Here is a 26,148-nt window from a genome sequence, read left to right as displayed (position 1 = left end):
GAAGTCTGCAGGAGCTCAGGGTGCACACGTGGTCAGAACTGCACCAGATGTTCACAGCACGATGTCTTTTGGTCGGTGCTCCCTGTGACTGTGTGTGCAGTCTTTTGCTGCCATCTGTTGTCGTGTTACAAAACTAGTCTCGAAACGTTTTGATACCAACGCATACACCCTACACCCTTCACACTCATTCATCATCCTGCCATTTTTATTTATAATTATCTCCAAATCACAGGATTATAATCAAATCTCATTAAATCAACAATTTCACACTCTCACAATTATTTGATTTGAAATTTGAAATGAAGTCGAATCTAATAAAAATCACATTTCATTCCATTTGTTGTATTTTTATTTTTTTCTTTAAAAACAAAAACAAATCCAAAGTTTCTTCCTGAAGCAGTTGATGAGCCCAATGTGCAGCCCAATGGCTGTAGCCGTAACCCAAATGACGTCATATTCAAAAACAAGTTCACTATATAGTGTATATCGGCTCTGTTTGGTTAGTGGATGTAGTGCGCATATGTAGGGACTAAGACGCTGCTTGGGACGCAGGCGGTTAGTGAGCTAAGATGGCGGCGTGTATTACAGCGAGCCGGCGCGGGGAGACTCTTTATTCTACTCAAAATGATCTGGTGCCGGAATGGCAAAGGCAAGAAGTCAGCACAGGGGTGAGAGATAAATAATACGTGTTTTATTATTATTCTGTTTAGAAAATAAACATAATAATGGCTGCGGATTGTCATATTTTATCTACAGCTTCATGAGTATGAGATGGCAGATTTATGCTAACCGGCTAACAACAGAGCATCGGGTCTAGTTATTAAACACGAAATAAAATACAGACGTATTATATTTTTAGTCAATAATAGGCTTTATTTCTGCGTTTCGGATCTAAAACATATTTTGGTGCGTTAATTACTGTATAAATGCGACTTTGTGTGCGTGTGTGTGTGTGTGTGTGTGTGTGTGTGCACGGCTGATTGTAGGGTTAATTTAATTGTATTAATTATTATATTGCTTATATATACACTTTTATAACTGTGTTTAAGGTTTAAACATGCTAGAACTCAAAGGTAAGACTTTAGTAACAGCATTAACCTTATAAAAATCCTTTTGGTAAGGAAAAGGTATCGCTGCAGATTCGACTCTTTAAACCGATTCCATTGGATGTATGAGGAGTCGACTCTTTAAACCGACTCCTTTAAATGTATATTGGGAGTCGAATATTGAAATCGACTCCTTTAGCTATTTATGGGGAGTCGACTCACATGCACGACTCATTTAATGTTTAAACAGATGTAGGAAATGTATTTTTATTTACACTCCGTGTGAGTTGCACAATTATTATATACAAAATTTAATGAAATGTTAATTTCAAGTCATGCTCTTACACATTTCATTCACTTAATGTTTATTTACATTAAAATATAATTAAAAAATCTTTTACTGTGAGCAACTGCAAACAAACAATTTCTCTCTGGAATCAATGAAGTACTGTATTCAGATAAAACTAATATTTATGGAAAAAAGTTTTATACTAAATAAAAAAACCCCAGATTTTAGAGGAACAAAATAGTGAACTCTAATTAAAGGATCGACTGTAATTAAAGATATTAGAAGAGAATCTGTGATTAATTGGTATAAAATGTTTCTCTTTCCAGACCACCATCATGGCGGTGGAGTTTGATGGCGGTGTGGTGATCGGAGCAGACTCTCGTACCACCACTGGGTATGAAAAGGCTTTGAGGAAAACCGTTGTTGCTTGTGCGTGTACCGTCTAATGAGTGTGTGTGTGTGTGTGTGTATGGTTACAGAGCCTACATTGCAAACCGAGTGACTGATAAACTCACCCCGATCCACGACCGTATCTTCTGCTGCCGCTCGGGATCTGCGGCCGACACTCAGGCCATCGCAGATGCCGTCAGCTACCAGTTGAGCTTTCACAAAACTAGTCTCGAAACGTTTTGATACCAACGCATACACCCTACACCCTTCACACTCATTCATCATCCTGCCATTTTTATTTATAATTATCTCCAAATCACAGGATTATAATCAAATCTCATTAAATCAACAATTTCACACTCTCACAATTATTTGATTTGAAATTTGAAATGAAGTCGAATCTAATAAAAATCACATTTCATTCCATTTGTTGTATTTTTATTTTTTTCTTTAAAAACAAAAACAAATCCAAAGTTTCTTCCTGAAGCAGTTGATGAGCCCAATGTGCAGCCCAATGGCTGTAGCCGTAACCCAAATGACGTCATATTCAAAAACAAGTTCACTATATAGTGTATATCGGCTCTGTTTGGTTAGTGGATGTAGTGCGCATATGTAGGGACTAAGACGCTGCTTGGGACGCAGGCGGTTAGTGAGCTAAGATGGCGGCGTGTATTACAGCGAGCCGGCGCGGGGAGACTCTTTATTCTACTCAAAATGATCTGGTGCCGGAATGGCAAAGGCAAGAAGTCAGCACAGGGGTGAGAGATAAATAATACGTGTTTTATTATTATTCTGTTTAGAAAATAAACATAATAATGGCTGCGGATTGTCATATTTTATCTACAGCTTCATGAGTATGAGATGGCAGATTTATGCTAACCGGCTAACAACAGAGCATCGGGTCTAGTTATTAAACACGAAATAAAATACAGACGTATTATATTTTTAGTCAATAATAGGCTTTATTTCTGCGTTTCGGATCTAAAACATATTTTGGTGCGTTAATTACTGTATAAATGCGACTTTGTGTGCGTGTGTGTGTGTGTGTGTGTGTGTGTGTTAGCACGGCTGATTGTAGGGTTAATTTAATTGTATTAATTATTATATTGCTTATATATACACTTTCATAACTGTGTTTAAGGTTTAAACATGCTAGAACTCAAAGGTAAGACTTTAGTAACAGCATTAACCTTATAAAAATCCTTTTGGTAAGGAAAAGGTATCGCTACAGATTCGACTCTTTAAACCGATTCCATTGGATGTATGAGGAGTCGACTCTTTAAACCGACTCCTTTAAATGTATATTGGGAGTCGAATATTGAAATCGACTCCTTTAGCTATTTATGGGGAGTCGACTCACATGCACGACTCATTTAATGTTTAAACAGATGTAGGAAATGTATTTTTATTTACACTCCGTGTGAGTTGCACAATTATTATATACAAAATTTAATGAAATGTTAATTTCAAGTCATGCTGTTACACATTTCATTCACTTAATGTTTATTTACATTAAAATATAATTTAAAAATCTTTTACTGTGAGCAACTGCAAACAAACAATTTCTCTCTGGAATCAATGAAGTACTGTATTCAGATAAAACTAATATTTATGGAAAAAAGTTTTATACTAAATAAAAACCCCAGATTTTAGAGGAACAAAATAGTGAACTCTAATTAAAGGATCGACTGTAATTAAAGATATTAGAAGAGAATCTGTGATTAATTGGTATAAAATGTTTCTCTTTCCAGACCACCATCATGGCGGTGGAGTTTGATGGCGGTGTGGTGATCGGAGCAGACTCTCGTACCACCACTGGGTATGAAAAGGCTTTGAGGAAAACCGTTGTTGCTTGTGCGTGTACCGTCTAATGAGTGTGTGTGTGTGTGTGTGTGTATGGTTACAGAGCCTACATTGCAAACCGAGTGACTGATAAACTCACCCCGATCCACGACCGTATCTTCTGCTGCCGCTCGGGATCTGCGGCCGACACTCAGGCCATCGCAGATGCCGTCAGCTACCAGTTGAGCTTTCACAGGTGAGACCACGAGGTGTCCATCAACTCGGATATATGACCTTTTATTAACCCCCTGATAGCTTGAAGCCCCCCCTGAACTCCATCTGCTCGGTGACCATTTTAAACCCCTGTTAGTGTGGCGCTGTGTGGAACAACACCGTGTTGATGCTCTGATTAGAGCACAGAATCCTCACCTCACCTGGTTCTCTAAATGTACATTTAATAGCATTAACACTCGAGCCGTGTGTGTGTGTGTTTCAGTATCGAGCTGGATGAACCCCCGCTGGTGCAGACGGCAGCAAACCTGTTCAAGCACATGTGCTACAGGTACAGAGAAGAGCTGATGGCTGGGATCATCGTAGCAGGTTGGGACAAACGGAGAGGAGGACAGGTGAGGCAACACCACAGCAATGTTGAATCCTGGGTTCTGATTGGTCAGACATTTGTATTTAACATGCTGGTTCTGACGCGTTATCATTTTCATAGTAACGCTGAGATTTTAGGTTGTTTGAATGTTGTTAACGTGTCTCAGGTGTACACCGTGCCGATGGGGGGGATGCTGGTGAAGCAGCCCGTGTCTGTGGGCGGATCCGGAAGCTCGTACATTTACGGATTCGTCGACTCCAACTACAGGAGCGGCATGACCAAAGAGGAGTGTTTACGCTTCACAGCAGAGGGTAATCGAGCAGAGAAAAGACAATAACACACACATGCACACTAAAACAGGAAGTTGTAAAGATAAAAGGAATCAAGTGTGATCATCATCCTGTACTATAACCACAATCTTACATACCGCCAAGTTTATATATTCCCAATGAGATGAAGTGCAGCTGCAATGATTTCTCACTGCTCTTTCCTCTTCTAACTCTCCACAGCTTTGGCTCTTGCTATGGAAAGGGATGGATCCTCAGGGGGCGTGGTCAGACTGGCAGCCATCACAGAGGCGGGGCTTGAGCGCAGTGTCATTCTGGGAAATCAGCTGCCCAAAGTTCCCACTTCCTAAAAACCCTAGTGTGTTTTCCGTTAGTTATTTCTCTTCACACCCGTACCGCATTATTTTCCAGTATTGTTTCACACACTACCACACCGGAGCGAACGCCGTCATGTTTTTTCACACTTATTGGAAATAAAAAACGATTCTGAACCACAACACAGTTGTTTTAAATCTTTACAGCTCGAGAAAACGTGAAAAAAAGACAAGTGCAACGTGTCGGGTAACATACGAGTCCTTTAATTGTCAAACGTTTTTACGTTGCATATCATCACGAGATCATCCTGCATGTGGCGGGAAAGCCACAGGTTTAAAACTTCTCTATAATAAAGAGTTAAATAAAGATAAAAGGGTTTGTTAGAAATCAAACGGGAAGAAAAGGAGAACATTCATGCTATAAAGAACTGCACGGAGAAGAAGAAAACCAGAAAATATAGTTAAAGAGCTCAGGAAGGGAAAAAGGAGTGTGTAGCATCCACATCACCGTGGAGACAACACCACCTAGAACAGATGACCTTTTGACCTCTTTGGTAAGTTTCCTCAGCAGGCACAAGACCGCGTGAATTTCATGGCAAAAATAATGAGTGGGAGGGGCTAAAGGCACATACACCATTATTTAGGCAGATTTAACCAGGGATTAAGCCACACCCACTGAACAAACAGGAAGTGGAGATGGATTACATAATCACTCGGGCTACATCCCAAACACAACTGGTGCAACAGATCACAAAACCCACAGCTCGGATCACATTACAGTTTTTGAGTCACTGATCGGATTGTGTTTTGGATCAGCACAGAAAAGGGGAGGAGACTAATCTCATTTGCTTTACATTTAAAAAAAAAAAAAAACGTTACAGCGAGAAAATGCTTCCATTTCAAAGATGCAGGAGGCTTTCACAGGCTTTCACTCCTCCACTAGCCGTGTTCTTGACCGATTAACACGTTCTGTTCACGTGTAAACGACTGCTCAGTGTAGTTACGGAAATAACAAAAAAATATACAGGCAGGAAAAACTCACTGAGCTCGTTAAAAAGTTAAGATTAATCCATGGGTCACATGCGCCGAACCGTGGGCCGTGCGGATCAACTGCGATCCGCTGCACCTCTATTACACAGTGTTCTTTTATTGAGAGAGAAATAGTGTTCTATATACACAGATAGTGGAAAAGAGCTAATGAATAATGACAGTCAAGGTGGCCACACCCTCATCCTGAAACTAATTTAGTTGGAAAATGAAGCAAATTCCAGAATAGTAAATATTTTGATGCGTGATTTTTGCACAAAACTCACTCCGTCACACAAGGTAGATTTTGATTTGTTTAGGATATGCAGCAGCCGTTTCCCAAATATACAAAATCCCTAACTTTTTTTTGTAAAAACAACCGCACCGCACTGCACATAGCGAGGCGAGCTCCTCCCCCACGTCATATCGCTCACCCACACACACTCGTTTATAATATATATTTATATATACATACGATCGATACACAGATCATAAAGATGGTGCTTATAAAAAGGTGAAGGATTGTAGGCATCATGAAGCCTTTAACGTGATTCTCAAGTGTTGAGGGGAAAAAAAGAACGTTGGCAGTTTGCGTGTAAAAACCGTAACGTCATTGCACTGATACGCAAACCGTTTCCAGCTGGTGTGCGATGAGAAGTGTGTGTAGTGTGTTCTCCCCGAGAGTAAATATTAAAATTAATTATTAATAAAAAATAATAATCGCTTCCAGCATTCGTTTTTTTTTTTTTTTTTTTTCTTTTGGAGGGAAAAAAAAGTCTCCACTGCAAAAACGATCACAAAGCAAAACTAATAAACCTCCAACCAAACACTTTCTTCATCCTCCATCGTCTGCTCTCATTTCAACATTACCGATTCCTTCATCACTTCCTGTCTCACTCATAAATCAATCAGGTCTCCATAGGGCTGGTGATGTCATGACGAATGGGTGGGGCATTCACAGGACTGGAACTCTCTCCAGCCCAGTTCTGGATCTTCCCTGGTGGTGAGGATTGAAGCCGAGGAGGAACGTAGTAGTACTGGTTCTGGTGTTTCTGGAACCCTTGCTTGCTCTGCTCGTGATTCTGTTGGGCTCCGTCCTGAACCGGGCCCGAGTTTGGGTTATACCAAGTGTACTTCGCCCTCGGGTATGGCCCCGCATCGTCTTTTTGCTCGCCGTCGTTCTCGTGTTGATTCTGAACAAATCCGTCAAATGGGTTTCTTCCCCTGTTGCGAGACCGGTTCCGGTTACCGCGTCCCCTGTTTCCGTGGTTACGCCTCTGCCACTGGCCCTTGTTCGGAGAAGGCGGGGACTGGAAAGTGTGCACAGGGGACGAAGAGGAAACAGAATCCTTTCCTTCCTGTTGTGTGTCGGGTTCTCTCTGGTTGGCTGAAGGAACCCAGTGGAAGCCACGCTGCTGAGAATTTCCCTTAAAAGGAAACTGTAATTTCCTCTCTAACGGCGGCAGGAAGCGTCCAGTCCCTGGTAGAAACGGCCCGTTTGGGACACGAGCGGTCTGAGGTGCAGAGAATGTGTTTGGGATGCGTCCTGATCCCCCGCTGCTGCAGAAGGGGTTATTCTGGGGGCGACCCATTTGGGGATTGGCTGGAGCACCATTACCACGTCGACGCTTGACATCTTGATACCTGTCGGGATACTGCCACCTGTGACGACCTCGACGATACCCGCCGTCTTCCTCGTTACGCCATCCAGGCTGCTCCGCCTCCTCTTCGGTTAAAGCTTCACCCGTATCAGCCATGGAATCTTCGTCTTCCTGTGAGGAACAATATCTCCATTACATCAGTGTTTCACAGACGTCCTAAGAGGCCATACATTATAACATGTTTGTGACATGTATATGACAAACTGTCTCAACTCATCCCATACATGACACACAGAACAACCTGATTGGCCAATTCTAATAGTTTATGCAGTTTAAAGAATTTTGATTGGTTCAGTCAGTCATCAAACACAGGATATTGTGTAATAATAGTTAATAATCACACAGTTGCACTCTATTAAAGTAGGAGGGGGGTGTTGATAAACATGAATCTTTAAACCCTCATGCTGGAGTGTGTGTGTGTGTGTGTGTGTGTGTTATTTTTCCACCTGCAGCTCTACAGGAAAGATGCTCTCCATCTTGACCATCCTGTCCCTGAGTGATTTGATCTCTTCATCCTTCATGTTGTTCTGCAGCTTCACCTCCTGCAGAATGTCAGTCAGCTTATCGATGTGCGCTTTCAGATCTCCCATATTCGTCTTCCCTCCCTCTGGTCCCCTCCCCCTCTCCTTCTCTCTCTCCCTCCCCCCGCCGGGTTTGTCCTCCGCTTCAGGCTCGTCCTCTCCGATGCCCACCGTGTTCCACACGTCCTTTGCCACGCTCCTCCAGCTCTCTCGCTCCTGAGGGTCTCTCTGTCCGTATGTCCTGCACAGCTCCTTCATGCGGACGATGGACAGAGCCTCGATCTCCTGACGGGTGTGGCGGAAATCTCCCAGGGCCACCTGAGGGACAGACACGAGAGAACGACTGAACAAATCAGTTTTATTCAGGGTTGTGCTTTTGGTTCATTGCTGTAGACGTACAAACACTGGACTGGAGTTTATCTGTGGATCATCTGTAATAAAGTGGCACATTTATAGTGTAAAAGTGTGTACAATACACTAAAAGTACAATAAGTAATAAAAGTTTAAAATATGTTCTGAATGTAACTCATTATTTATTATGGACCATCATGTTTGGTTTAATTCATGAGGTCCGTAATTGAGTTGAACGTGTGTGTGTGTGTGTGTGTGTTACGGTTAGTGATGCAATAAATAAAAAATTCATGATAAAAAAAATATATATAAAAAAATCCTGTAGTGGTTTTACTGTGTGTGTGTGTGTGTGTGTGTGTGTGTGTGTGTGTGTTTGTTCACCTCATAGCAGATCTCTTTAACAGCCTGAGTGCGCAGCTCCTCCACACTTGGGTGCTGTTTGGTTTCGAGGCTGGCAGGAAGACGCCGCTGAGGGATCTGATACACACGCAGAGGCTCGCGGCGTTTCCCACTGCTCGGCAAACCGCACTTCTTTACTATGGACTGCACCTGTACGCGCACACACACACACACACACACACACACACACATCTTACTACTGAAGAAATAAAATAAAGCAGAATTGGGAATGGGATCTTCGAGGAACAGTCTGCGACTCTTTCTCATGTAAATACCTCGTCATTCACTGATACACAAAGTTGTTGCATATAGTGTATTACACAATGACCAAATTGTAAAAAATCACCTGTTTTTAATCCAATTTGTGATCCGTGTCGACAAACGCCTGCTACTCTTTATCAGACTATTCGACTTTGCCCAGCCTTTTCTGTACGTTTGATTTTAGATATTGAACCCTGGACTCTAGTAGCATTATTTGGGCTCAACCCCACAAATGCTCCTGCAGTGATACTGCTAAAAGGCGTATAATACTAAACTATATTACTCTTTCCTTTCATTGGATGTACAACCTGATGCAGCTTATTCAAATAAAAAGATCAGATCACAAAAGAAAAAAAAGGTTCACACTAATTGGCAACACTTTTGTCACATGAACACTTTTAGTCACTGGTGTTTATGGTCACTTTCCCCTGCCCCTGACCTACTGATAAATTCAGAGCACAGTGAAGAAAATATACTGTTGGAAGTGTTAATGTAGTCAGGTGCAAAGCATTTCTCTCTCTGTTCGTTTGTTTTGTATATTGTACTTGCTGCTAGCATCCATAAGTGTATTTTGTATTTGACTCAGAGAGTAAGGAAGGTTTTGACCATCTCTATTAAAAGATTAAAACTTTGCTGTTATATTGTCATTGATCTTTAAATGTCTGATTAAATTGCATCAATACAAAGAGTTAGATTTAGAACTGAAGAAATAAACAGCAACGATGAAATGAGAAATGTAGAAAAACATTTGCTGGTTTTGTTTTTAACAATTCAACATTATGCATTTATTCTAATAATATTTAGTGAACCTGCTACAGAATGGTGCCGAGGGTGGAGTGTGTGTGTGTGTGTGTGTGTGTGTGTGTGTGTGTGTGTGTGTGTGTGTGTGAGAGAGAGAGAGAAAAAGAAAGAGAGAAAAAGAGCGAGACACACCTTATTGGCAGGTAGTTTCTCTCGGAGGGATGAGATAAGCCTCCAGCTCTCCTCACAGGACCGTTTATCAGAGTCATCACCACTGTCCGAGTCTGCATACTACACACACACACACACACACACACACACACACACACACACACACACATATGTTTTAACTGTTCTGTAACTGCATATTAAGGCTAAGTGAATTAAACTGTGTGTGTGTGTGTGTGAGACAGACAGAGAGAGAGAGAGAGAGAGAGAGAGAGAGAGAGATGGAAAAAAAGATAAAAAAAAAAAAGCCAGCCAAAATGATTGACAGAGGTAAGTGAAAGGATAGAAAGAAAGAGAGAGAGGAAGTGAGTGAGTGAGACAGATCAAGGTCAAGGTCAGAGACGTATTCACACTGTCTGCTCTTCAAGTCTGACTCACACCTCTTGGGGACATAAACAGAAAAGTGTGATGGGTGTGTGCGAGTGCGCGCTCTCTCTCTCTCTCTCTCTCTCTCTCTCTCTCACCAGTCTGTGTTGCTCCAGCAGTTGGTCAGCCTCCTCCTTCTCTTTACGGTACTGATTCTCCAAATCCTGCAGCCTGAGGAACACAAACAGTGTGAATGTGTTTTTTTTGTTTCACATGATTCACATTTTACTCCCCAGATCTTCTCTCTTCTCCTACACTTAACTTTATATTGTTCTTACACTATCACCATTATTTCTTCCCCTTCATTTCTAATCCTTTCTTTCTCCCCCTCCTTCACCTTCTTTCCATTTCCTGTTTAATATCGATGCCTTGTTTCTCCAGCAGTTCTTTCTGAGCATAGCTCCAGTCCACCTGCTCCCCCTGCTGGTCCTGAGTGGCACTGCGTTCTCTTTCCAACCGCGCCTGCTCAGGATGGTTAAAACGAAACACGTGGTTCTTCCCCATCACGATTCGATTACCTAAACACACACACACACACACACACACACACACACACACACACAGTTTGCATTAAGTTTTTACTCTAACAAACATAGAGACCCTGAACACAAATGAAATAGCAGAATTATTCTGAACCTTGTTTGAGAACGGCTCCTTCTGTGATCTGTTTGCCGTTGACGTACGTTTCTGCTCCGGGTAAAGGCTCCAAAGTCACAATAACTACAAAAATGGAGCAAAAAAAGATAGTAATGGATGGATGGAATAGACAGATAGATGGATGAATGGATGGATGGATGGGAATAGATGAGATAGAAGGATGGATGGATAGAATAGATGAATGTATGAACAAATGGGATAAAGAGATAGAGACAAACAGAGGATAGACAGATATAAAATGTGCAGATGTACAGCATGTAATATATAAGTGGATAAAGATAAAATGTACAGCAAATAAATAAAGGCTCTGGCAGTGAAAAACATTAATCAGTTAAAAAGTGAACAGAGTATGGACAATACACTCATCACTATAAATTACTGATCAGTTTTACCTTCCCCATTTTCATCCACTTCACTGCAGAACACACAGTGCAGCTCCTTTATAAACTGACCACTCAGACGAATATCTACATCCTCCTGCCCAACCCTGAAACACACACACACACAAAAATGCACACTCTTCTTCCAAAACAAATCCCTGTCAAGTAATGTACACACTGACTATAAGGTTATTACCCACCCTTAGGACCATCAGCTAACTAACTTATCTCGCTTAATTTACCACCAGTAACCGTAACTACATTTACAGAGGAACGTCTCATCAGGTACTGATGAGTTCCCATAAATTATACACAGTGTTGGAAAAATTGGGAATATTTTATTTATCAAATGACAGTGTAGCGGTCGACCGATTCATCAGTTTTACCGATTAATTGGCACCGATATTTGCTTACTGGAAGTAAAAATCCAGCGCCATAGTTTTTCCTGGTTGCGTCTATTGCTGGAGCGGCTAAGAAGGTTCCGCTGTCATAACAAGAGCGGTCTCTAGAGGTGAATCAATGCACACACCTGCTGTTTGTTTTTACGTGAGAGATGACTGCTGCAGAGAGCTCTATATTATATTTATTTATCTCTTTTTTTTTTTTAATTAATTAATATTTATTTCATTTAGCACATTGTCAGTATTCAGTAGTTTTTTTTCAGTACTATTTCACATGGAGTGATGTGTTCGTTTTTTTAATTCAGTATCCATCGGGTGATTAATAGGTACAATCGTACCTGGGTATCGGTAAAATCTGTCTACCTCTAGGAAAGTCCTTATATCCGGCTCTTTGTTTTTATGTAAAGGTACAAAGAGTTTGCTGGATGTCACTCGTGCTGTATAGACAGGATTCTGCACAGGTGACTCCATACCTGGTTATTCCATCTTTAATGTAATACAGCAGACATTCTGACATCAAAGGGTCTTCATTCAAGTTCACTAAATGTGGAGTCTGTAACACACACAATATATAAATGGAAACAGGTACATGTAATACATTTATGTACGTGACCCTATTTAAAAACAGTAAATCTATATTTGCATCAAACATTGGATTTCTTAAACAAACAAACAAACAAGGCGTGGCATGTTCAGGATAGATTTCCTAAAAGTAAAGTGTTGGCACCACTGAGGCTGTTTCAAATAACACTGATGTAGTAAAGAGCATTGTTCATAAACTTACTTTTTTGGGAGAAAATACACCAACAGTCCCTCCGTCTTCTCTAATGGACACTCCCATTTCTGCCAGCAAGGATTCCCTGCGTGCACACACACACACACACACACACAACCAAAACAAGCTGAAGGTCCATCTAAACATTATATTGTCCTGCAGTTCAGTGTGTATGACTATGTGTGAGTGTATCTGTGTGTGTGTGTGTGTGTGTGTGTGTGTGTGTGTGTGTTCATGTTCTCTTCTACCTCTCTAATCTTATAGATTCAGTCTTGCGCAGTTTGTCTTCCCAGGTTTCATTCAGCTCAGCGATGATCTTTTCTGTCTCCTGAAAAAAGAGTGAAGATGTGAGAGAGAAAGACAGAGGGAGACAGACAGAGAGGAGAGGGATAGAAAATAAGAAAGAGAGAGAATATTAAGAGAAACAAAAAACAAACAAACAAAAAAAAAAAAAACTTACCTTCAGTCTCTCCACAGCCTCTTCTTTGCTAATAGGTTTTACTGGGCTGGTGGGTTGGAGGTCCTCCATTGGTGCATCATGGGTAATCTGGGCATCAGGAACAGAAGACTGCTTGGGTACACCTGGACCTCCCACTGCAAATGTCCCTGACAGATTTATTATTGTTATTAAAATGTGTGCAAGTGTGTCATGTGTACATGTATATATACCTGTGTGTATAAGAATATACAGTGTGTGTGTATCGGTCTGATTACAGTCCAAGTGCACATCCAAGGAGATGGGTAAGAACATTTTTTATATTTTACTGTGTTTGTGTTACCTGCAACAGGTATGAGGTCACTGAGACCCTGAGCCAGCAGCAGTTCTTTGAGACGTGACACTTCCTCTTTAAGTTCTCGGACCAGACGAGCATTTGGGTCTTCGTTAATAATAGCGTTACAGCGGATCTGCTTCGCCCGGTCCGCATACCTGACACACACACACACACAAAAAAACCCAACATAAAATCTAAATATATATATATATCCTTATTGTTTGGAAGTGGGACTAAAAAGTGTGTGCGCACCTGAGTGTACTGAGGGTTTCCTCATAGTTGATGTCTGCAGGACTCAGAGCAGCGATCATGGCAGTACGAGAGTTTCCCCCTTTAACAAACAAAACATTCAAATCACATCAAGCTGCATGCAAACACACACACACACACACACACACACACACACACACACACACACACACACACACCCTTACCCAGGTTCTCTCTCAGTAGCCAGGTAAGTACTGAGTCTCTGTAGGGTATGAAGTCAGACTTTCTCTTTTTGGTGCTTTGCTGTTTAACACAGAGGAGAAACAATAACTAGAATTCAGAATTTATAATATCAAGTTTTTTTTTTCTCACATCTTTAAAACACCTGTAATTAAATTCTATGTGCACAAATAAATAAGTGAAATAAAAACAAAAGCATGTATAAATATTTCCATCTACAAGATAATGTGATACTGTGTGTCTCACCATTTCTGCCAGTGCTGAGATGACCTTGCCCAGTGTAGTGAGAGATTTGTTGATGTTTGCACCTTCCTTTTATAAAAAAACAAACAAATCTAAATATAAGCATTTGTATAATGCTATTTAAAGCATTTATTTAAACTACAGTATATTAATTAATTCACCATGTTATAAGCTTCAATATCAACTTATAATAAAGTTCCAAAAAAGGGCAAAACAGAATATATTATAATATATTATAATATAAAAAAAAGCCCTGGTCTCACCTTTAACCTCATGCCTTTTGCTCCAGATGAATCGGCTCTTTCACTTCCTGCCAGGTCGACCAGGCTGATCTTACTCACCTGAACAACACATTTACACACTCAAAGCTTTAAAAATCTTAAAAGTACTTACACTGTGTGTAATTAACAGAAAGGCAAAAACAGTTAATACCAATCAGATTCAAGCATTCAACTGTACAGTGGTGTACAGTTGAATGCTTGAATCTGATTGGTCAGAATGTGTGCATTATTTCTGTACAACAGCATGAATATACTGTCGTTCTGACTGCAATCGTTCCACTGAATTCTTTATATCAGTGCACACATTCTAAAGTCATAGAAATGTCTTGTTCACAGGGGACTCACAAAGCGGACGTCATACATAAAATATGATACCAATAGCAATAATAAGTGGCATTTTGGCAGATGCCCTCATCCAGAGCAACATACATTGATCACATTCATACAATTGTGCAGCTATGGGGCTAAGGGCCTTGCTCAGGGGCCCAAAGGTGTCAGTTGTTGTAGCAGGGTTTTGAACTCATGACATTTGGCTACAAAGTCTAATGCCTTTACTGCCAAGCTCCCACCTCCCCATAAACTAAAATCTATAATCAATGATTTATTATTTTTATTAGCTGTTTAATGAAGCTTTATCAGGGTTTCTGCAGGTTACACAAAGTTAAATTTAGGATTATTCTAGATCATTAAGAATGAAATTTAAAACCAATATCACAAACCAATTATCGCTAAACTTACACTTCCCCATACCTGCACATTAAAATCCGTTTTATATCTGTGGTACAAAGAGATTCGCTCCAGTAACAGAAAGCTGATTGGCTGTTGCATGTTGGCCTCATTTGTAGTCGTAATACAGTGAATTATATTAGGACTCGTGAAAGAAAGAACTACATCACCATGGAAACAAAAAAAAAATAGAGGTAATGTTACATGGACATCGGAAAATAAAGATCTGTTTAAAATTATTTAAGACCCAGAAGAAAGAATTTAAGACTTTCTTCTTCTTCTTTCAGCTGCTCCCATTAGGGGGCGCCACAGCGGATCATCCGTCTCCATACCACCCTGTCCTCTACATCTGCCTCTTTCACACCAACTACCTGCATGTCTTCCCTCACCACATCCATGAACCTCCTCCTTGGCCTTCCTCTTTTCCTCCTACCTGGTGGCTCCATCTTCAACATTCTTCTACCAATATAATTCATGTCCCTTCTCTGCACATGTCCAAACCATCTCAATCTCGCAAGAATTTAAGACTTTAAGGCCTAAAATTTGGTTAAGACTTTTTAGGACCCTGCAGAAACCCTGCCTTTTGGAAGGAGTCTCCAGTGTCAAACTCTTTGAAAAGTCTCTCAGGTTCTTGGTGGAATAAATAAAATGAAAAAAAAAAATTATAAAGTGCATGAGTGTGAGGAAAGAGAATACATGATAGAGAAATAGAGAACATATGTTTGTGAGGGTTAATAAACAGGGAATGACTGGTAAATCATAAGGAGGAATAGCGCTGCAGAGCACACAGTGGGGAAATTGTCATGCGTGACTGTTCGTACACACCTTCTCGGTGTTGAGGTTGGTAAACTGGTCGTGGCGTCTCTGTGTAAACAGGATGGTGAAGACGGCGTGAGAGCGACTGCTCGTCTCGTTCATGTTGGTAGCAGCCACCGTCCTGGAAAAAGGTTTGTTTATATGTATAGTTTTTTGTAAGTTTATGCTAATTATTTATTAATAATATTAATTAACCCTGCCATCAATAATTATTATTAAATAAAAAAACAGTGTGCATTAATACACACATTATAATATATAACTGGTTTCTTCAAGGTGATGGCAGTAAAAGCTACTTAAATGTAAATAAGGATGTACATTTTGCCCATGGAGTAAAGGGGAAGAAAAAGGGGAGGAAAAAAAAAACAAAACAAAAAAGTAAAGTAAATAAGTAAATAATTATACAGACAAAATCTTTTTTTTTTTTACAAACGTGCTAAAAAGGTTTGATAACAGTTTTCTGGTGTGTGTTGGAGTGTGTTGGGTTTGGTTGCTTGTCAGCGTGTGTTAATTCTCAGATTGTGTAGCAAGTTCCTGTTGTAGTACACTTTTCAGAGAGCTCTCGGGTAATCAGTTATTAAAAGCAGCTGATTTAAATGTTCAAATAAATGTTATTATTAAAAAGGTATTGATTTTAAAAGATCATTATCGATACCTTGCTTTGTTGCCGCAGTCCATCAGGTCGGCGATGTCGCTGTAGCTGGTGACGGCCATCTTGGACAAATCCTCTACGTAAGGACCCATGATGGGATGCTCTCTGACTCTCAGAGGACCTCTACACTTCGGGTTCAACAAATCCCTCACACGCTCACAGTAAATCTCCATGTACGACACCTGCACACGTGCACACACACACACAATTGTACGTATTTACAGCACAGCGCTGCTGGGATTCTGGACTCTGATGAGTCAGGAGATGATTATTCTTCTATACAAACTTACCTCCACAGAGTAGGACAGATCAGGGTCGTCGTTTTCGGCGGTTCTTTTGAACAGGTCTTCACAGAGCTGGGAGAGAAATAAATAATTGAATTAGTATGCAAATTAGTTACCAAGTGAGGAATAAACGAGCAAGATGAGAAAATTAATATGCAAGTATTTATGTAGGTGAGCAAATGAGTGAGAAATTGAGTGAGCAGTGCAGTAAACAAGTGATCAAGTAACCAAACAAGAAAGTAAATAAGTAAACAAACACACAGGTTAAAAAAATGTTTAGTGTAAAACCATCCGCTTCATACTAAACTATTTAACACTTTCCTTAGAAGATTCTTCTAATGTTCTCCACTCATCAACATCACGTTCCGAAGAACTCATTCTGTCATGATGCAATCAAGCAAGTGAATAGTGAGTAATGAAGCAGGAATGCAAATAACTGAGTAAATATACTAATTAGTATTTAGTAATTATTATTATTATTATTAATTAGTAAAAAAGTAAGCAAGAGTGCAAACACAGAGAAGTGAGTGTGCACATATTCAAGTAATAAAGCAAATGAATGAGCAATTAAGTGCAGATAGAGGTAAATAAGAGAGCAAGTAACTAACCACACACACACACACACACACACACACACACACACACACACACACACACACACACACACACACACACACAGAGTTAAAGCCCAGCTCTGAGCGCTGATGTCTCCCAGGTTTCTCCCCTTACCTGTGGGATGATACCCTGCTGCTCGGGTTCCTGTTTGCCCATCATGGTGTAAGATTTTCCTGCTCCTGTCTGACCGTATGCGAAGATGCAGACGTTGTATCCTTCAAAGGCGTGAAGCAGCATTTCTTCACCGATGTCCAAATACACCTTCCTCTGAGACGCAAAGCATGGGTCCTCCTCCTAACATGAGGGAAATGATGTCACTATTAACCAGCACGACACTCAGAGTCAGAGAGAACATTCCTGTGTGTGTGTGTGTGTGTGTGTGTGTGTGTGTGTGTTATCACTGCTTTTTGTCAAGAAGAACCTAAAACACGTGTGTATAAGAGTAAAGAATGCTGTTGGTGCACTCAGATGTTTCAAGCTGAAAGAGAGAAAGGGAGGGAGCAAGAGAGGGAGAGAGGAAGCGAGAGAGGGGGAGAGAGAGAGGGAGAGAGCAAGAGAGAGCGAGAGAGACTCACTGTGCTGTGTGACCAGTAGGAGTAATCGAAGGTGAAGCTCTTGGGTGTGTCTTTGGGCTGTTTGGGGTTGATGATGCCTGTAACAGTTAAACACTGACAATTAAAGACAGGAATAAAGAGTTTTTACTATTTAATATTGAGAGAGAAAAAAAAAAAAAAAAGATTACTTATAATCAATTGTTTTCTAAAGAACTGAATTTCATCCTCAAGCCACGAGATAAACTGCAACTCTAATCACAGGGTTCTGACACGTCATGTGACCAGCTACAGAGCAGTTATACTTACTGTGTGCTGGGTATCACGTGAGAACATGAGTGTCTGAGCAAGTGAACAAGAGAGATAGTAATCAAATAAGTGAGTGAGTGAATAAACAGTTAGGAGAGTGAGCAAGTGCGGAAGGGGGCGAGTAAAGAAGAAAGCGAGTAAAGAAGGGCGAGTGAGGAAGGGAGCGAGAAAAGAAGAGAGCGAGTGAGGAAGAGAGCGAGTGAGGAAGGGACTGAGTAAGAGAGGGAGTGAGGAAGGGTGCGAGTAAAGAAGGGCGCGAGTGAGGAAGGGAGCGAGAAAAGAAGAGAGCGAGTAAAGAAGAGAGCGAGTAAAGAAGGGAGCGAGTAAAGAAGGGAGCGAGTAAAGAAGGGAGCGAGTGAGGAAGAGAGCGAGTGAGGAAGAGAGCAAGTGAGTCAGTAAATAGTTGAAACAATGAGACGGCCCTTGAAACACATCCAAAGTGCATAAAGTTTCCCGCCTCTAAATTTTTTCCACGTTTCCTGGTGTTCAGCCATGTTTAAATACAGACAGAGGGAAGCACAATGTGTATGTGTGTGTGTGTGTGTGTGTGTGTGTGTGTGTGTGTGTGTGTGTGTGTGTGTGTGTGAGAGAGAGCAGGGCAAGAGGGCCCTCCGCCCCCAACCCGCACCCCTCGGTCTCACAGATTTCAGATCAGTCTTTAAATTCTCTTGTTTAACAGTAAAGGAGAGAAGAGAGGAAAAAAGGATTGCCTACAGGAAGAAGAGAATGAAGAGCAGAAGGGTAACAATGGTGCAGTCTGGGATTCTGGGCTCAACCACAGGACTGTATTTATACTGGAGGGGTGGGGGAGGGGGCTTAAAACAAACAGAGTGCTGGCATTGTATGCTGTAAAGAGAGAGAGACAGAGAGAGAGAGAGAGAGAGAGATAGAAAGGGGTGTGGGAAAAAGAAGTTGTAAGAAGAAGAGAAAATGGAGCAGTGAGGCAGGAACACACTGATGCCTGTGGAAAAATGTTGGAAATGCTGAGTAATAGGAAGAGACTGTAGCACAGTGCGATTAGAAGCTTAGCAGCAGCGCTAACACAGGACAGCTAGCATAATGGTGCCACTAATGCTAACAGAAAAGACAAGAGGGATGTACTACAGTTCCTAAAAGTTTAAATGTGGGTGGGGCTAAAACAGCACGGGACACTGATTGGCCAGGAGAGTTCACACACTACTGAACTGATGAACGTCTTTCTGGAATTAACGGAAAAGTTAAAACAAAGAAAAACACATGAAATAAACTAAACCACTCTGAATGATACTAGGCTTATCTTCATGCTTAACCGACTCACACTCAAATCACTTATTAATGAACATAACATTAGAAATCAGTTCAAAAATATCTAATAGATGTAGAGATTAACCTCAATAAAAATACAAATAAATAAATACAGAAGACAAAAGCAATCATGAACAGGTGGGTGCGTTTAGTTTTGCACATGGGATGAAACATTTGAATGAATCAGTAAACACTTACGATTCTGTGGCTCCGAGGCAGCGTGTGAGAGCAGCAGGATTGGGAGGATTAGCTCAGTATTGTTTAATGTGTGCGTGTGTGTGTGTGTGTAAAACTCACAAGTGGACTTGTCCTGCATCTGGATCACACACTTTGCTGCACGGTTCGTCTCACGGTTGTTGAAGGGCCGCACGCGAACTGCCACCTTTACTGAAGACGCCATGGCAACCACTGGCCAATCAGCTCTGAACACCTGCCGGACGAAGATAGTGGGTTTAGAGCATCCTGATTTCTCTCTCTCTCTCTCTCTCTCTCTCTCTCTCTCTCTCTCTCTCTCTCTCACACACACACACATCATATTCTAATGTACACACACTTTTTGTTTCTGGTGTATTTTGTGACGCTGCTGTTGAAACGACACATTTCTGAAACAGAAGCTCTGAGATCATAAACCAAACAGAAGCCCAGAAAAGGAGAAAAGACTAAAACAGGCTTGAAGTGCTGGAAGCACATTATATTTTCCTCTCGCTCCTTTTTCCGTTTTCTCCTAATAGGTGTGGCCCTGTGTGTGTGTCTGTGTGTGTGTGTGTGTGTGTGTGTGTGTGTGTGTGTGTGTGTGTGTGTTAAACAGGTGTTTCCTTTATCAGGATGAATATTCTGGCAGGCAGCCAAGTCACACTTCAACAGAGGATAAATGAAACCCATCATTATAGCAAAATATGTACAGATATGGCAGGAGAGAGAGAGAGAGAGAGAGAGAGAAAGAAAATGGGAGAGAGGAGAGAGAGAGTTGGTTAAACAAGAGGAAGAGAAAGACAGAGATGGGTAAAATGACAGAGAGAGAGCAAGAAAGGAGAGATAGGGATAGATAGAAAGCAAGGGAGAGAAAGAGATGGTAGAGCAAGAGGAAGAGAGAGATGGGTAAGAGAGAGAGAGAAAGAAAATGGGAGAGAGGAGAGAGAGAGTTGGTTAAACAAGAGGAAGAGAAAGACAGAGATGGGTAAAATGACAGAGAGAGAGCAAGAAAGGAGAGATAGGGATAGATAGAAAGCAAGGGAGAGAAAGAGATGGTAGAGCAAGAGGAAGAGAGAGATGGGTAAGAGAGAGAGAGAGTTGGTTAAACAAGAGGAAGAGAAAGACAGAGATGGGTAAAATGACAGAGAGAGAGCAAGAAAGGAGAGATAGGGATAGATAGAAAGCAAGGAGAGAAAGAGATGGTAGAGCAAGAGGAAGAGAAAGACAGAGATGGGTAAAATGACAGAGAGAGAGCAAGAAAGGAGAGATAGGGATAGATAGAAAGCAAGGAGAGAAAGAGATGGTAGAGCAAGAGGAAGAGAGAGATGGGTAAGAGAGAGAGAGAGAGAGAGAGAGAGAGTTGGTTAAACAAGAGGAAGAGAGAGATGGGTAAGAGAGAGAGAGAGAGAGAGAGAAATATAAAGTGAAAGGTGGTTGAGTGAGAGGAATAAGAGGAGATGTGTGGAGTTATGTGTGGCGTTTGCACCCTTGCAATGTTCTCTTTCTGTGTGTGTGTGTTAAAGTATCTATAGGGAACAAAGTAGACAACAACAACAACAAGATCTACACATATCAATGTCGGTCAGAGAAAGAGAAACACACACACACACACACAAGTATAAAAGCTATACATGCAGAAAGACATGCATACAGCAGGTATAAACAGGCCACTCTTGTGTACGATTTTGAGTGTCTCTGTTCTCTACAGCAGAGACATAATGTGTGTGTGTGTGATGAAGATATTAATTAGATGTTTTGGGCAGCGGACCCTGAGCCCCTCCTCAGTAAATCCTGTACAGTGTATTTCAGGCATAGCTGCGTTGGTATGAGAGAACAGGGTGGGCTGCTGAGGAATGTGTTTTAAGGGTGGTGTGTGTGTGTGTGTGTGTGTGTGTGTGTGTAAAACTCACAAGTGGACTTGTCCTGCATCTGGATCACACACTTTGCTGCACGGTTCGTCTCACGGTTGTTGAAGGGCCGCACGCGAACTGCCACCTTTACTGAAGACGCCATGGCAACCACTGGCCAATCAGCTCTGAACACCTGCGGACGAAGATAGTGGGTTTAGAGCATCCTGATTTCTCTCTCTCTCTCTCTCTCTCTCTCTCTCTCTCTCTCTCTCACACACACACACATCATATTCTAATGTACACACACTTTTTGTTTCTGGTGTATTTTGTGACGCTGCTGTTGAAACGACACATTTCTGAAACAGAAGCTCTGAGATCATAAACCAAACAGAAGCCCAGAAAAGGAGAAAAGACTAAAACAGGCTTGAAGTGCTGGAAGCACATTATAGGAGAGAGAGAGAGAGAGAGAGAGAGAGAAAGAAAATGGGAGAGAGGAGAGAGAGAGTTGGTTAAACAAGAGGAAGAGAAAGACAGAGATGGGTAAAATGACAGAGAGAGAGCAAGAAAGGAGAGATAGGGATAGATAGAAAGCAAGGGAGAGAAAGAGATGGTAGAGCAAGAGGAAGAGAGAGATGGGTAAGAGAGAGAGAGAAATATAAAGTGAAAGGTGGTTGAGTGAGAGGAATAAGAGGAGATGTGTGGAGTTATGTGTGGCGTTTGCACCCTTGCAATGTTCTCTTTCTGTGTGTGTGTGTGTGTGTGTGTGTGTGATGAAGATATTAATTAGATGTTTTGGGCAGCCGGACCCTGAGCCCCTCCTCAGTAAATCCTGTACAGTGTATTTCAGGCATAGCTGTGTTGGTATGAGAGAACAGGGTGGGCTGCTGAGGAATGTGTTTTAAGGGTGGGTGTGTGTGTGTGTGTGTGTGTGTGTGTGTGTGTGTGTGTGTGTGTGTGTTAAAGTATCTATAGGGAACAAAGTAGACAACAACAACAAGATCTACACATATCAATGTCGGTCAGAGAAAGAGAAACACACACACACACCCCTCTCAGTGACACACAGACTGCATGGTGAACATAGCTGACATTACACACATTTCACTGCCAATTTCAAAACATGCTCAAGCTCACGAAATTACTGTGCAGTCTATTCTCTCTCTCTATCCCTCCATCATGACTGCATTCTCTCTCTGACACTCAAACACACACACACACACACACACACACACACACACAAGTATAAAAGCTATACATGCAGAAAGACATGCATACAGCAGGTATAAACAGGCCACTCTTGTGTACGATTTTGAGTGTCTCTGTTCTCTACAGCAGAGAGACATAATGTGTGTGTGTGTGTGTGTGTGTGTGTGTGTGTGTGTGTGTGTGTGTGTGTGTGTGTGTACGATTAAAGAGATGTTAAGCTTTTTAGGAATTAAATAAAGCCTCTTTATTCCCCTGATAAAGACGTGAATCCCTTAAGTGAGACTTATGTTACAACACAAGACACATGAACAGGAAATGTAACTAAAAACAAATAAAAAGTCTAATAAGAAAATAAATAAGAAAAGCTAAAATGGCTAAAAAATTGCAGTGGTGTAAGAGAAATAAAACACTGACATGCTGGTAGAGGGGAAATAGTGGTGTTGATTATTTTCCTATAAGTGAATGCCCCTAAGTGTTTTATAGCAGACTTCTGCTCTTGGACCTGACCAAACTTGCCTTATCTGTGGTGCGGACAAAAACAAGACTGTTAGCAAAGAACGTGCGTGTGTGTGTGTGTGTGTGTGTGCGTGAGATTCATTCCTCTACTTATTGCTCAAAATAAATAAATGATAGTTGCCCATTTATAATTTTACAGTGAACTGGGAGATGAGAGAGAAAATAGGGAGGGGATGAGATCAGCTCAAGGTCAACACAAACGTTTTAGGAATGTTAAGGTGGAGTTTATACATCAGAAAATAACAGAAAGGAAGCAGCAAGAAAGATTAAAAAGAAAGTTGTGGACAACCAACCATAAGATCTGAGTGTGCTAGTTTTTTTTAAACATCCCTAGATTTTGTGAAGATTCATTCAGCCACAGAGGTGTTAATAAAGTCAGGTACTGATGTAGGTGAGGTGAGGAGGCCTGGGGTGGAGGCAGTGAGCAGAACTGGGAGCAGAACTGGGAGCAGAACTGGGAGCAGAACTGGGAGCAGAACTGGGAGCAGAACTGGGAGCAGAACTGGGAGCAGAACTGGGAGCAGAACTCAATCTTCTTGAAATTGGTTTTGTGCACAGGGGCAAAAGGTTTGGGTCTCCTAGTTCATGTGAGGAAAAAGGCTGTGATTCACGTCGCTCAACCCTAACCCTTTTATTTTAGAATTTTCTCAAATGTTTGTGAGGAAAAGAAATGATCTTTGAATATTTTATGCCACACCGTGCAAAACAGACTCATTCGAATAGTTAGAGTCGATTCAGAGTTCACTCAAACTCTAAGTGTGTTCTCATCTCAGGTGGTTCTGTACACACACACAAAACACACATGCGCTGAACACACATCGTAAGATCATAATCCTGAGTGTGGTACCAGGAAGAGAAAAAAAGGTAAAATAGACAAAACTTTTAAACAGAATTGAAAAAAGGTAGAAAGAATTAAAATAAATGAGAGAGAGAGAAATGAAAGACCTGGTGAGTACTGTAAACCTCAGGAATGTGTGTGTGTGTGTGTGTGTGTGTGTGTGTGTGTGTGTGTGTGTGTGTGTGAGATCCTCCTGCCCTGTAATGAGGCACAGCAGACAGTAAATTCTGCCAAAACGCCTGAAGGGAAACACAGGTTCAACACAGAGCAGAGAAAATAATAACACCTGCAAAAAAGGAGAAAAAAACAGGGGGAGAGAGAGAGAGAGTAGGAGAGAAGAGAAAAGAGGGGTAAAGAAAGATGGACAAAAGAGAGGAAGATAGAGGGGAGAGAAGGAAAGGTGAGAGAGGGAGGGAGAAAGGCAGAGAGAAAGAGTGAAAAAAGGAAGTTATGGGGAACAAAAGAAGGAAATTTATAAATGAGGAAAAATACAGAAATGTAAGAGAAAATAAACAAGTAAAAAGTTGAACGAAAAAAGAGAAGATGATGTAAGGACAAGCAAAAATGGAGAAAGAAGAAGAAAATGGAAGAAAAAGAGAAAGATGGCAGAGATTACAGGTGGTGAAATAAAATAGGAAAAATAGATGGGATAAGGGAAACTGAAAGGAAAACATGAGATGACAAGAAAATGAAGAGCCGGAGAAAGATAAAGAGGGAGGGATAGAATAATAAGAAGAAAGTGTGAAGAGGAGAGAGAGAGAGAGAGAGAGAGAGAGAGAGAGAGTGTGTGTGTGTTCATCCCATTTCTCCTATTCTTCAAACAAAAACAGCAGTTTTCACACTGAATCAACTTCACCTCTGACTCACTCACATGATTCGTGACTCACGAGTCGATACCGTGTCTCGGGTTATAATTTAAAGCATCAGTAAGCAAAAACAGGGAGATAAAATATCAATATACAAATATTACACAATCACACAGTCTCTCTTACAAAATGTATATCAGGGTTTATGAGGTACTGAATGTATATTTGTGACATTTTTTCAAGACGATAAAAGATGAATCATTTTAAAATAAGTCTGGTCATATTATAGAAGGTAAAAGTCATTAACTTACCACAAAAAGTTCGGGAAAAATAAAAAAAAACCCCAATAAAATCCGAGTCTTCAGACTAGCCGCACCTGTTTAGCATGCTAATCACCGGCTGTTCACACACACCGCGGAGACGAAAAAGAAAACTTTTTGTCAGATTTTTTTTTACTTTTGGGCGCAAAATCCTTCCTAAAGTGTGAATAATTTCCCGGTTTGTCCCCGATGCGGATTAAATCCCGGATAAAGTTTTATTTCTTCGATGATGTCACTTTTTGCGCCCTGTTAGCCCCTTAGCATCGAGACGTCAAACTCCAGACTTTTCCCAAATCACGTCAGAACCTATTCCCTAATAAAGGCGCTGGTAGAGGAGTAAAAGTGGCCCAGGAGGACAGATTAGGAGTTTAAAGTGAGATTATGTTCCCTCTAAAGTACCTGAGGACAGAACAAAACCCTCAGAAATCCGATGAGACGCTAAAACAAAAAGAAAACAAAAAAAAAAAAAAGAAAAAGAAAAAAAAAGTGACCGGTAAAAGTTCGGCCTCGCGTGCGGCCCGGGATCCGCTCTCCGTCTCGCGCGATCAGGGTGGGCGATCCTTTACACCGGGTTGCCAGATTGCACAGAAACGGGTCATAAGTGTTGCCAGATTTGTACGCTTTACTCTGAAACACTTTTAAAACTATATATATATATATATATATATATATATATATATATATATATATACAGTATATATGAAAAAGGAGTGAGAAAATGAGAAAAAGAATGTGTAAGGAGTGAAAGAATGAGAAAAAAATACATTCTAAATGTATAATATGAGCCTAGTGTTATAACTGAACATTTTTATTACGTAAATAAGATTTGTACGTTCTCAATGACGTGACTACAAACCAAACCCCTAACACTGACTCCACACTGGGATGGGATGAGTAAAAAAAGAAATAAAGAATTAAAACTGAGAAATTTAGAAGAAATATTGGTCGTCTGATCCGGTA

The 26,148-nt window shown here is 41.0% G+C and overlaps 3 protein-coding genes across 6 annotated transcripts; 2 read left to right on the top strand and 1 right to left on the bottom strand.

Annotated features, from left to right (window-relative positions):
• Window positions 1–510: 510 nt before the first annotated feature.
• Window positions 511–1,968, top strand: LOC124379458 (proteasome subunit beta type-6-like). The gene is made up of 3 exons (XM_046839824.1): window positions 511–668; window positions 1,662–1,729; window positions 1,815–1,968. The coding sequence occupies exons 1-3, from the start codon at window positions 570–572 to the stop codon at window positions 1,966–1,968; spliced, it is 321 nt and encodes a 106-aa protein (XP_046695780.1). The 5' UTR covers window positions 511–569.
• A 358-nt stretch (window positions 1,969–2,326) lies between these two features.
• On the top strand, window positions 2,327–4,892 carry LOC124378842 (proteasome subunit beta type-6-like). Its single transcript, XM_046838632.1, has 6 exons — window positions 2,327–2,483; window positions 3,477–3,544; window positions 3,632–3,763; window positions 4,004–4,133; window positions 4,275–4,419; window positions 4,618–4,892. The coding sequence occupies exons 1-6, from the start codon at window positions 2,385–2,387 to the stop codon at window positions 4,743–4,745; spliced, it is 702 nt and encodes a 233-aa protein (XP_046694588.1). The 5' UTR covers window positions 2,327–2,384; the 3' UTR covers window positions 4,746–4,892.
• A 60-nt stretch (window positions 4,893–4,952) lies between these two features.
• Window positions 4,953–25,732, bottom strand: kif1c (kinesin family member 1C). Of its 4 annotated transcripts, none has more exons than XM_046838613.1 (24): window positions 25,180–25,732; window positions 21,563–21,695; window positions 17,892–17,968; window positions 17,431–17,610; window positions 16,708–16,773; window positions 16,421–16,599; window positions 15,775–15,886; window positions 14,206–14,283; window positions 13,946–14,011; window positions 13,684–13,762; window positions 13,502–13,580; window positions 13,256–13,404; window positions 12,937–13,082; window positions 12,725–12,804; window positions 12,486–12,561; window positions 12,175–12,254; window positions 11,313–11,407; window positions 10,900–10,983; window positions 10,601–10,781; window positions 10,362–10,434; window positions 9,862–9,960; window positions 8,650–8,817; window positions 7,843–8,235; window positions 4,953–7,507 (listed from the first exon to the last, which is right to left on the bottom strand). In XM_046838613.1, the coding sequence occupies exons 2-24, from the start codon at window positions 21,663–21,665 to the stop codon at window positions 6,644–6,646; spliced, it is 3,507 nt and encodes a 1,168-aa protein (XP_046694569.1). In that variant the 5' UTR covers window positions 21,666–21,695; window positions 25,180–25,732; the 3' UTR covers window positions 4,953–6,643. The 4 variants fall into 4 exon arrangements, with proteins under 4 accessions (XP_046694569.1, XP_046694572.1, XP_046694571.1 ...); XM_046838616.1 differs by having other exon boundaries at window positions 12,937–13,070; XM_046838615.1 differs by having other exon boundaries at window positions 25,588–25,732.
• Between the last annotated feature and the right edge of the window lie 416 nt (window positions 25,733–26,148).

The sequence above is a fragment of the Silurus meridionalis genome, chromosome 25, assembly GCF_014805685.1.
Source record: "Silurus meridionalis isolate SWU-2019-XX chromosome 25, ASM1480568v1, whole genome shotgun sequence".
Taxonomy (NCBI): domain Eukaryota; kingdom Metazoa; phylum Chordata; class Actinopteri; order Siluriformes; family Siluridae; genus Silurus; species Silurus meridionalis.
Note: the sequence above shows the minus strand (reverse complement) of the source record. Positions and strands in the feature narration are given on the sequence as shown.